At 39.3% G+C, this 12,927-nt stretch overlaps 1 protein-coding gene across 1 annotated transcript in view; it reads right to left on the reverse strand.

The window, feature by feature from the left end:
• ca10a (carbonic anhydrase Xa) overlaps positions 1–11,771 on the reverse strand; it is a 209,293-nt gene extending 197,522 nt beyond the window's left edge. The window contains exon 1 of the mRNA XM_058622059.1: positions 11,131–11,771. Within this exon, the coding sequence (XP_058478042.1) occupies positions 11,131–11,191 (61 nt within the window). The 5' untranslated portion in view covers positions 11,192–11,771. The remainder of the gene's footprint in view (positions 1–11,130) is intronic.
• Positions 11,772–12,927: the final 1,156 nt, after the last annotated feature.

Raw genomic sequence — 12,927 nt, forward strand, 5'->3', positions numbered from 1 at the left:
TTTTTCTTAATTTTGTAATTTTTATTGTGCAAACTAAATAAAACTTAACTAAACTAAAAACTCACAGTTATGTTGATTGCTGTGGTATCTACCGTGTCTGCTTTGATCTGCTGCCTCCATTCATTTACTAAGGGGAGAAAATTTGCTTAAATATTTCAATAAAGTGTCAAATATCAGCCAAAAACAGAAATAAAATCAGCTTAATTGAGTATATATGTAAATATAAAGTGTGTACATGCAGGAGTAATCGGAGTATGAATCACATTATCCAGGAAGGGTAATCCGAGTAAGACTTGATTTTAGTCAGACTAATGTGTTTACTTGACATTAAGGGAACCAAATTGTCTTGAATGTAAATGCACAGAGTGAGTGAATGAGTGAGCCACACAAACTTGCACATCATTAACGGTGACTGCAAAGGACATCACAGTTCAAACAAATCCTCTTTTTTCTGCACTTGGCAGAGTTTCTCACACTGAAATCCTAATGTGTGCATCTTCGTCTTCCTCAGTAAATGAGACACAGACTCAGTTTCAGCCAACATCGATACCAAGCGTAACAAAAGACAAAGACCGACAAATTAAAAGACAATACAACAAGACAGATTGAAAAGGAAAAAGGTCAGAATTGATCGGGTTGAGGGGGAAAAACTACTGGAGCTGTTTTGTTGTTGTTAATGAATCTTATCGGATTTTATTTTGATGTATAATCCAGTGATTTTGAACAGTATTGTAATTGAATCTGATTAGAGCAGACACAGTTAGAGGAAGCTGATTATATTCTCTTTGTGGTTACAACAAATGGCAAAGGTTATCACTACATCCACTTAAATTTCAGACTCACCAACAGCAACCATCAGTTATTCTTAGTTAACTCTTTTTGAACTATAACCACTGATAACTACTGACATAATCCAACAATGTTGGTTTAGCAGGAAAAGAACAAACACCCACTGATTGACTTCAACAGGCTATGTGTTGCATGCAATATCCTGTCACAAATAGTAAACCATAGTTCTAAACAGTAACATTAGGTACATATATTTAATTTGTATGTCCATATACGTGTTCAGGGTCGGTCTCTTGTGTCACATATGAAGTTTAGAGGTGATCGGTAAATGTATGCTGAAGTTATAGGGCACTTCCTGTTCCATTGTAAATGGCCAAAATTCCTTTGGTTGCTGTGGCCACACCCTTTTGAATCCGCAAAACTATCAATACCTGTTTCCCTCTGATGTGTCTAGTACATATTATCATATGAACAGATAATAGAGCCCTGGTGCAAGGCACGGGCCAGGCACTATGACAATATTACATTTTCGCCACACCTGACCTCCATGCCAAGTTTCCAGATTTTTTTATGCATGTTAACCCCTTCAAAAATGACTGCAAAGCCACAGAATATTAATCATCATATCTGACAGGCTTGGGTCAAATATTCATGCTCTAATAGAGCATGAATATTCACCACATCACTCCTGTCTTACCATGAAAGCTATAACCTGCTCATCACAACCAGCACCACCGTCCTTCAGGAGACTGAAAACTGTCAGAATTAAAAAAACACCGTTTAGGAAACTGTCTCCTGGTTGGATCTGTGAAAAAAAACACAAATGACTTGGCTTTCACTCAAAATGCAAAATAACACGTTAGGTGTTTTTTTCCTCTCTTTTCTCTCACCTGAAGCGACTAATTTCACCTCGGCTGTCGTGAGAAATTTGTTTTGAAGATAACGGCTCAAAGAGAGCGGGAGGTTTGTGGCCGACTTTGTCTTTGACTGACGGGTCTGTCTGTCTGTCCAGAACTTCAAAACTACAGCCGGAGAGAGTTGTGCGTCTCACTCTGCCCAAGCTTCCTGACGCCAGAAAAAAAAAACAACAAATAACAAACACTGAGGAAAAACCTACATCCACGCGTCAAAGCTGTGAGTGATGTTCCAGACACACTGTCCTTGTTTTTACACACACACACACACAGAGGCTGGTAAATAGGATTATTTAGAATCACAGTTCCTTCGCTGCACCTCATCCAGACGTTGTCACACAGAAGAGGTTTTTCACTTGTGTTGAGAGACGATAATGACCGTGATTCCGTCACTGTGTTTCCAAACTTAAAAATAGAAACAGAAAGCTGAAGAAAATCTTTAGGATGAACCTCAGTGAGTGTTTAAAAATGTTTAAGTTAACCCGAAACAACAAGACAGTGACTGACATGATTATATTCATGGTCGGGGTGTGGGGGGGAAATCAATTACAGTGAATTAGTATTATATTATTATGAATAAGTATTTGCAATATATGATATTGCAAATACTTACTTAAATATTGTGACTTAAGTATCGTGACAATATATTGTGAATAAAATATTGTGATATTTTATAGTCACTTAAATATTGTGATACTATATCGTGACTTAAATATTGTGATATTTTATAGTCACTTAAATATTGTGATACTATATCGTGACTTAAATATCATGACACTGTATTGTAACTTGAATATCCAGATATCGTAGTATGAATGAAATATGGTGATATCGTATTGTGACTTAAATATTGTGATAATATCGCATTGTCAATTAAATATCGTGATAATAGAAGTAGACGTGGAGCTGAACATGGAGCGAAACACTGATCAATAACTGATTGATTTAATCTGGACCTTAAAACACAAACTGATCAGACTGCAACAAAACACGCATTTTTACCAGAAAAATCGCAATAATTAATCATTTTTCAACACAGGCTGTGAATGATGACACAGCAAAAACAAAGCTAGGAGACAGTGAAGCCTGTGTGTGTGTGAGTTTATTCTGCAGTAAGTGGGCGGGTCACACATCTGCACAGGATTAACAGATTAGCAGTTGGAGATTTGACGTCCCCGTCAGGTCCTGTATGTGTGTGTGTGTGTGTACAACGCTTTCTGATTGGATGAAACTCTACACGTCCACCTGCAGTAAATACATAAATAAATAAATAAATAAATGCAGTCATGTCACCAGTGACACCGCGGGCGCCGTCTTCCTTCCTTCTGTCTTTTCTCTGCCTCTCTCCATCGCTGACTTACTCATTTTTGCTCTTCTGGCTGAGTCAATCTCTCTCTCACACATACACACACACGCAGACACACACACATGCAGACACACACACACAACCAATCCCATCTTCCCCTGGTAAATTACAGCTGGCGTGGAGGTCGTTTCACTCCAGCTGGCTGATAGAGCTCTGATTCCTGAGCAGCAGATGTGATGAGCTACGGCTGCTGTGGGACACGCAGGGTGGTCTCACACACACACACACACACACACACAGTAACATATGAGGGTTTTTCTATACCATTCAATCCCTAATCTTCAAATTAATCCTTCAAACAAAAAGAGGTCATTGTAAACGTGACACTGGATGAATGTTATAGGATTTAGGATTAGCTAATTATTCTGATGATTGACTTCACTGTAACAGAGCAACTCAACATTATTTTCTTATTCAATCAAAATCTGTGTATCATTAGTTTTTCAAAATAAAACCAAAAATGAAAGCCGATAACAATGGAATGCGATGGTGATGTCACTTCCCAGTTCTGACTTCCAATGTACGTGGAACACGGCATACGCCAGATGAAACAATCTTACTTTTAGACCACATAAATAAACTAAATATAAATGTGCATGTACAGATAGTCTAAACATTACTGCCACACATGCTAGAACCAGCATTCTATTTGATCATCCTGAACTACTGTGTGTGTATGTTTGTGTTTAACGTAGCTTGAGTAAAGATGAAACTAAATTAATTCAGGGATAAACTCGTGTTAATTTAGCGTAAAAGTCAGAAACTACAAACACCATCAAGCTTCTCCTGCCTCCTGAGGAGCGGAGTCATTATTAGTGTGATTACATTCTGCAAACACTGTTGGAGGTGAAGTGAGGACTGGAAATCAGCCGCACACACACACACACACACACACACACACTCAGTAAATGTCTAAATGTCAAGTCTTGTCATTTGTTGTAAAAACGTGTGTGACCTCTTTATGAGCTGCATTTATTAAAGTCAGCAGAGACGAAAGCTGAACATGGAACAAGTGCTCGATCCTTGTAGTTCACAGAAACGCGTGAATACATTCATGTTCGTTGTATCTTAATCTGATAATCCTAATTTTAAGAATTAACCTGACAATGTGAAAAAATTAAAGATTCAGTTCAAGATTTTGAATCTAAAAAAAAAAAAAACTATTCAACAAACTCAAATGTTTTTGAAGCTTCAAGTCTTTGTGTTGTAAAAGCAGAAGAAACCATATTTGGATTAAAGGGTGGAGCTAAAGAGGAAGTGAGGGGTGGAGCTTACTTTCAAGGACTCTTGGGAACCCTGAAGGACACATGAGTGGCAGGAGACATTAACCTACATATCAACTTCTTTCTTGTACAAGATTCAAGCACTTTCAATGACCCATGTCTATTTAGGATGATTTTCAAAAACTTTCAAGGGCCTTGAAGTTTCTTTGCCAAATTCACAAACTTTCAAGGATTCCAAGGACCCATGGAAAGCCTGACGAACACATGAGCGGTGGGAGACATTAACCTACATATCAACTTCTTACTTGCACAACATTCAAGCACTTTCAATGACCCATGTCTATTCAGGATTTCAAGGACCTGTGGGAAACTCCAAATTGGCTCCACTTTTAGAACCTGGAGACTACTCCCACTTTTGTATAAAATCTACAGTTTTAAATCCAAAAACTTCACTTTTTTTACTCCATTTTGTGAAAGCTCAAACTCAAATTGTCATGAGAAACAAAAACGCTTCAGGACAAACTGAAGCGGGTTTGAAAATTCACACGACAGACGCCGTGTGCTGCTGAGGTTTGGAGTATTTGGGAACTTTGCTCGGCGGCATATGTCCTGTCCCGCCTGGTGGGGACACGTGTTGTCACAAAAACACCAAAGGCCCCACACCCCTTCATTTTCATCATCCCATTTAAATCTAAAGCTTCCCCGAGGCCACGTTGCCGTTCTGTCTCTGACGGTAGAGTGCGATTATCTGAGAGCAGAGGAAGCGGAGTCACTAATGGACGTCTGTCTGTCCCTGGCAGCAGTCAGGTGTTTTTATTACTTTGCCTCGGAGACAGCAGCACGGTTTACACAGACTGTTTTTCTTTTTTGGGGGAAAATTTTCAAGTAATGCACAAGGTGAAGACTTCATTACAGCCTTTGCACTTTCAACACGGCGTCTGCAGGAGAATCCAATATTGGATTTTATAAACTTCTTCACACTTGTGTTTATGCTAGGAGAGAATCTATGTCAGCGTCAGCTCCAGAGAGAAACGCAAGGTGAAAACTAGAGGAAATGAAACTTTTAAAAACTGTTGTTAATGTTCAGACATACTCACACTGTCAGGCTGTGCTAAAGAAGCACCTGACATTACTGTGACTTCAGTGAGCATTTTGTGAAGTGATATTTTGGTTTGGGATTCACAAATAAAGAATCTTACTTAATACTACATCTTTTTGTCACAATATCATAAACATCAGGACTTTGAAAGACTGTGAAAGAAACTGAGTTTGTTTGGAAGAAAGAATCACAAACACACACGTAGAGGAAATCATAATTTTGTGGAGGAGAAAATGGCTGATAGTGGTTGACTCACAACACACATCTATGTTTCGACGATTGAGAAATTCAAGGTTTTCCCCTAAAAAGATATATCTCCATACAAATTCATAAAATAACCTTCAATCCTGCCTTCACATCACAGACAGAACTAGTTTAAGAGCATATTCTGACTCTATTACAACTATTTATCCAGATAGATTCATGTTTTCAGACACAAACATCAGCGTCTTCATTTGTGAGTCATTCTATATGCTGATGACACACAGATGTTAACTGAGGAAATTCACTGACAACACCTTCAGGTAGAAATAAAATTAAATAATGAGCGTTGTTTTCACTGTCACTACATCTAGTTTATGATCGTTTCATTCGTTTTTTTATTTATTAATTTTTATTCCGTAAATTTCAAAAAGTTTGGACAGCAAAGAGAAAATGTACACATTCAAGAATCGTTGTTGGAGCAATGTGACATATTGACGCCTTTTAACACGTCAAAGTGCACCAAAACTACACAGTTATGGACAGAAAGGACAGACATCTACTGATCTAATGAAGGGTTGTGGAGTAGAAACTCTGTACATGAAAACAAATTTATTCCTACCAATTCAAGTCTGAAAAAATTTGCAAAAATGTGTTTTTTTCTTAGACAACCTGGACTTTACAAGCAAGTTGAAAGACAACATTCCCCCCTCATGTTATGTCTTTGAGAAGTATGACATAGATGAAAGGGGACGAAGAAAGAGAGAATTTGTCCCTTTATACCAATCTGTCTCAGAGGAGAGGGAAAGGGGAAATTTCTGCTGTTAAAGCAAACTGAGGAGAGAAAAGGTGAAAAGAGAAAAGAAAAAGGGCTTTTCTGTGTGTGAACAGATGGAGAGCAGCAGCCAAAAACCATTTACTTGGCACATCGCTTTCAAATCCTGTTTGGAAAAAGGCTCTCGGAAGCACTCACTTCCAAATACTGCAGGAGGAAAGATAATGTGATAGAGAGGAGAGAGGTGAAAATCGCCCGTTATAACCGAGCACTTTAACAATAATATTCCCTCTATGGCTTTTTTCCCATAAACGAAATAAACTGAATAAAAGTCCTCATAGATCACCACACAACTGGGGTCCGAGAAAAATCAATATGTTTGTTTTTTTCTGTGTGTGTGAGCTTTGTCTGATTTTCAGATGTTTTTGTAAATTCACAGGTTTCAAGGATTCCAAGGACTCGTGGGAACCCTGAAGGACACATGGGCGGTGGGAGACATTTACCTAAATATCGACTCTATCGCTTCTTTCTTGCACAAAACTCAAGCACTTTCAATGACTTTCAATGTCTATTTAGGGTTATTTCCAGCAACTTTCAAGGGCCCTTGCAATTCTTTCAAATTCACAAACATTCAAGGAGTCCAAGGACCCGTGGAAACCCTGAAGGACACATTTAACTAAATACCAACTTCTCTCTTGTACAGAAATCAAGAGCCTTGAAGTTTATTTCTCCAAATTCACAAACTTTCAAAGATTCCAAGGACCTGTTGAAACCACTGAAGGACACATGAGCAGTGGGAGACATTCACCTACATATCAACTTAACTCCTTTCTTGCACAAAAAGCACTTTCAATGTCTATTTTCAAAACTTTCAAGGAATTCAAGGTGTGTTTAGTCTGATTTTGTGATCTGTGTATTGGTTATTTGAGCAAAAAAAATAAAATCCACCCAACAGAAACGCAGTTACTTTTATACTGGTGGACAGTTTAGTCAACACTTTCACTGCACATTAAAGATATAATATTCTACTCCAAACTACAAAAACTGTGGCATCGAGGCTTTAATAACCGAGAGGTTGGGTCTGTGGTCATAAACTGTGCTCATTATTACACTTTAATTGATCTCCAAAAGCATCATTTGACTCTTCTCTGGGTTTAAACTAACTTAACAAGCTATAAAACTCCAGACTCCAATTGGCCCTGAACACCGCGGGCTCAGCACGAGTCGATTGGTTTGCAGAAAATAAATTAATTTCAAATTCTGCTCAAATATCTTTTTGATCTTTCAAAACAAAAAAAAAAACACAGCAGGAGGTCAGAGTGGAGACAGTGATGGTCTCATGAATACTCATGTGCACACCTGACAAGCGGGCAGTCATATTCGCAGGCGCCGTATTAGTACGTACGTGGACAGAGTTGATGTCTCTGCGGTTTTGTGGAGGAAGTACTCGCCACGCACAGTCAAAGCTGCGCTGTCTGAAGTGGTTAAGTGGTTTTGTCCACCATTAAGGGTCTGGAGCCGCTCAGGATGTACATTAATGATCTGTAGGATGCATGTTTTTGTTTTCGCCTATACAGGTGAAATCAATCTCCACGTCTAGGAGGCTCCAGCTGAAGGTTTCCATCAGGTTCTAACGAGGGAAGAGTTGGTTCAGAAGCGGAGCTGAAGTCCTGGGAAGTTAACTGTTCAAAAGGTTAACCCTCTTATGACCATCATGATAATCAGGCCGTCTGGATTTATTTAGATTTTGTGAGTGTTTCTGCCCTTTTTTTCCAACATTCACTTTCCATACCTGGCATTTATTAAACCGTTAACTGCGTCCAGAGTGCCGCGACAAACGTCCAGAGCGCCGTAACAGACATCCAGAGTGCCCAGAAAACGTGTTGGAACTGTATCACGTCAAAGCGCCATTAGATGGCTCCACTGCCGAATTATCAGGAAATCCTTTACAATCTATTAAATTTTATTGGCTTCTCATTTTCTAGAAACTTGCGTGAACAACATAAATACTACAGACACCAACTGGTAAACAAAAAAATTACTAAAGGCTGCAAACAGCAGTAATTGTAGAACAACATTCAGACAGTCAATGTTCTCGGTAATAAGGAACCACACTCCAAATTTCAATCTACCAGACAATGGCTGAAACTAAAACAACAGACTATTGTACAACTTTAGTTTCTTGCCCTCATGTCTTCTGTGTTTTTGTATTAGATCTTACATCAGACTGGTTTTTACTGTTTCAAACCAAAGCGTCACATGAACATGAAGCAGAAGATGAATGAATGAATATGTAACCAGTGAAGAGGAGGAAGAGGTTGATCTAAAATCAAACGTGCGATACATGTTTCCTGTTTAACTTCAAAGCAGCAGCGTCAAAGAGCCGTGAACGCAGCGTTTTGTAATTAGCATTATCGGAATGAAAAGACGACACAGCGGTCGACATGATTACTCGCCTTCATCTCACGCTGGAAAAATTGTTTTACGAGCTTTTAAAACACAGAAAAAACTACATCCGTTAACTCCAAACTTTTCTGATTCACGAGGAAAATGTGCAGCTGCTACATTTACAGTAAAAGAAAATCATTTTTTGTTTCCACTGTGACAGAAAAGTCACAAAGAGAGGAAATGAAAAAAAAAAAACTAAAAGAGGCCGACGTGTTTGTCTCTAATGAGCGCGGCGCTCGGGGGCCGGTGATTTGCATATTCAGCTGTGAGCGGGCAGCGGGCGCAGATGCGTCGACGCTGCACAAACACAAAGTAGCTCAATTCCCGTGTGATCTCAGTCGCGGGATCTCATTAACATTTCTCATGTCAATAATTCATCTAATGGCTTTGACCCAAAACTTCAGCAGCAGCTGAAGTCATTTTTGTGTCAGAACTGCACAGATGTTCATGTGTGTCAGAGCCACGGGTTCTCAAGCTGTGGTGCGGGTACCACCAGTGGTACGGAAGCTTCCTCTGGTGGAGCTCTGTGCAAATCAGATACAATTCCCTAAGGGACTTACTCAGACACTCACTCATGCACTCAATCACAATTAGACACTCACTCACTCATTCACTCAATTACACACTCACTCACTCATTTACTCACTCATTCACATTCACAGACTGCAACATGATGTTAAGTGTCATTGTTCAAGGACACAAAGACTTAGCAGAGCCAGGAATTTAACCCACAACCTTCCAGTAGAAAGACAACTTGCCCTGTAATGGGCTGGACAAAATGACACACCATTTATATTTTTTACCGTTTTTTTTTTTTTTAATTTTCCATCTTAAAAAACAACAAAGTGCAACAGCTTTAAAACAAGCACACAAACAAGATGCCGACAACAGCAAATATAAAATCTCCAGACCTACGGGAGCCCATGAGGATCATGAGTGGTGGAACATGTGTGATCCAGATCATGGTCGTTTTTAAGTGATGTAAGAACTGAAAAAAGAGACATGAAATGTCTTCAATAACCCTCACAAACGTCCAGCTACTTTTCGTTTTTTGCTCTCACTGGACAGAACTACAGCTGCAACTATGAATTACTAAATAAATCTTTGGCTATTTTGATAGAGTGTTTTTTTAATAATTAAAACATTAAAAAAAACATAACTTTTATTTGATTTGCTAAAACCTGCACATGAGTTTAGGCCTAAACTGAAATGTCATCACAGATTCTACCGTGAAATTTCTCTTTCTTCTCAGTTACAGTAAAAACAACGTTAGAAGAGTATCACTAAAATAATCCATGTTAGTCTGTTTTATTCACGTGAGGAAGAGAGTCAAAGTTACGGGTTTAATGACCTTGATTTTATGGTAAATTCTGGAATTTTATCCCATATTTTCTCTGTCAAAATACAAGAATGCCATTTCTATTAAAATGTGTTAAATTACCACTAAAATACATTGAATTCATGTAAATTGTTGTGTCATGTTTTATGAAGCTGCCTGAACCTCCGTTAAAACACTTGTAATGGCCTAGCCAATCAAAAGTAGTGGGCGTGGCATGGGCACTGGCGTATAGCTGCCTCTCGTAAACCTGAGTGTGACGTCAGAGGAGAACATGAATAACGTGGATCGTGGACACGCAGCAGTTCTTAAAGTGGATTGAAGGGATTGTTCCGTTTCAACTCAAACATAAGAACATCATGAAAATCAACTCATGTCTTCATTTAATTTTCAATTTAACACTATTTTCATAATAAAAGAGTCTTTAAAAAAAATCAAAAGAAATCATGTTTTGGGAATATTTGGGTAGATTTACGCACAGTTTGAACGCGCCACGCTGCGTAAAAGTCACCAAGTCACGTAAATGCAGCAGAAAAATATCACATCATGTCTTTCATTCAGAACAGTGAGTGACAGACAGACAGAATCATGACCTATACACGGCAGTTCATCCGCTCATACCGCCGCAGAGCGCGCGCGCGCCTTTACAGTATGTGCGCAAAAACTGCAACAACTCCACTGAGGATCACAACTCTCACTGAGTGGACAGAACACAAAAGAAGAAAAAGACAACAAGAATGCGTAATTGTCCACTGTGTGGTTTTGCGGCAGACCCCGCGTTTTTTGTGCGTGCATCAGGATCCTGCGCACCCAGGTCCTGGACAGTGGGTGTCACACACACACACACACACCTGACTGATTATTATAACAACATAAATGTCTCCTCTTCATCTGCGCGCAAACACAACATCATCATCACCAATCTGTGCGTTTTTCTCTCTCCAAGATTCACACAAATCACCATCTCACCATCACTCACCTGATATGCAGACAATAAAATTGGCTTGAAGGATGAGGAGTATTTCCCAGATTATATCCATCCTCTGTTTTCATTCCACGAACATTACGCACAAACCAGAGAAGAAATAGAGAAGAAAATGAAGAGGAAGAAGAAGCGCAGCTTTATCTCTGTCCTCCCAGCCTGGATCCCGCTGCTGCTGCTGCTGCTGATGCTGATCATGAACACCTTCTTCCACCAGGTATTTTCCACGCCGCCACGCTCATAGCAGGTGCCCCACGGCCCCGAGGAATGACACGCGATCCCAGCAGTGGATGAAACTATTCCAACAAAAGCGAAGAAAAAAAACTCCAGACAGAAGAAGAAGCAGCGCGAGGATCCGTCAGTTCACTGCGTGATTATTCCTGCGCGTCCCGGAATCCATCCATCATCCACTCATTCATTCACCCATGCATGCATTCATGTATGTATCCACGCAGTTGCCGCGCCGTCTCACAGAGAAAGGTGTGTGTGTGTGGAGGGGCGATGAGTCCCGCGCTCTCACCACGGAAAGTCGCACATGTTTGCGGGTGAAGTGCGCGCGTGGATCAGACTCAGTCCTCACAAACTCCAGGTGGCGAAGCTACGATCCAGACTTCTTCTCCTCCTCCTCCCCGTCACTGCAGGGAGCGCGCGTCAAGAGCAGCAGCAGCGCACAGCTTCCGGCGTCCAATTTCACAATAAAAGCATCAGTGTATTTGGATTTCATTTCAAATTTAGCTGATTTTGGACAAGAAGTAGAACAATGTGGACAGAGAAAGGTTTATTTATGTAAATGAGCAGTTTTAATATGATTTGGTAATTTCTTCCCCATTTTAGCTAAACAATATAATTAAAGAGAATAAACTACGGAACACAAACACATAAAAACAATTATTTAAACAGGAAAAACTAAAAATATAGTTTAAATTACATCCATGTGCTGTAATATACTGTATATTATATAACTTTTTCTCAAAGACTGGGTCGGGACCCACATATGGGTCACGTGAGATTTTTGTTGGGTCCCCAAAACAAATTTTCCAACCGTTTATCTTAAGATTTAAGTTTATACGTTTTAAATAATTTAAGTTCATTATTTTTTGGTACATTTAAGTCATTGATCAAACATATTTTTGAAAATTATTAATTTCCAATGATGTTATGAAGTGGTGATGTTGATTTATATTGTGATATAAATTAGGTTATACATAAAACCTACATTATGCTTTTTTTAAACAATAAAACTCTTATTTTTATATTTGTTATCATTTCTATGATGATAATAGTGGATTGTATTGGTGTAGGAAGACAATGTGGTTGAAATTCAAATAAAACATTGGCCCATTCTGGATTTATTGGCAATTTTATGATATATAACTTTGCAGAAAACTATTGTTTTTGTGTGTTGTATTGTCACTTTTATTGATTTTAACACTTGCTCATGAAGAGTGTTATAGTTGTTGGTTGCTTTTGTATTTGTGCTTTTACCTTTTAGTGCCGAAACTCCCTATTTCCGGTCCTGCTCTGACGCACAGCTGTGCGCTTTATACGCGCGGATTCTCTCCATCTCTCCCTCTCCGTGTCTCTCTCTCTCTTTCCATCCCACTCACCCTGAGCACAACTCAAACACAGATTCTTCAAAATCACATACACACACACTGGAAATGAAGGACTGGAAGTTAAAGTGTGTAAATGAAGAGGAATTTACACACACACACATACATACACGTGCGGAAAAGTCGGGTCTTGACGCACCAGAAAAATGAGCTCCTCACACACATGAAACCATGCCAGTAT

This window comes from Solea solea, chromosome 21 (genome assembly GCF_958295425.1).
Source record: "Solea solea chromosome 21, fSolSol10.1, whole genome shotgun sequence".
Lineage (NCBI taxonomy): Eukaryota > Metazoa > Chordata > Actinopteri > Pleuronectiformes > Soleidae > Solea > Solea solea.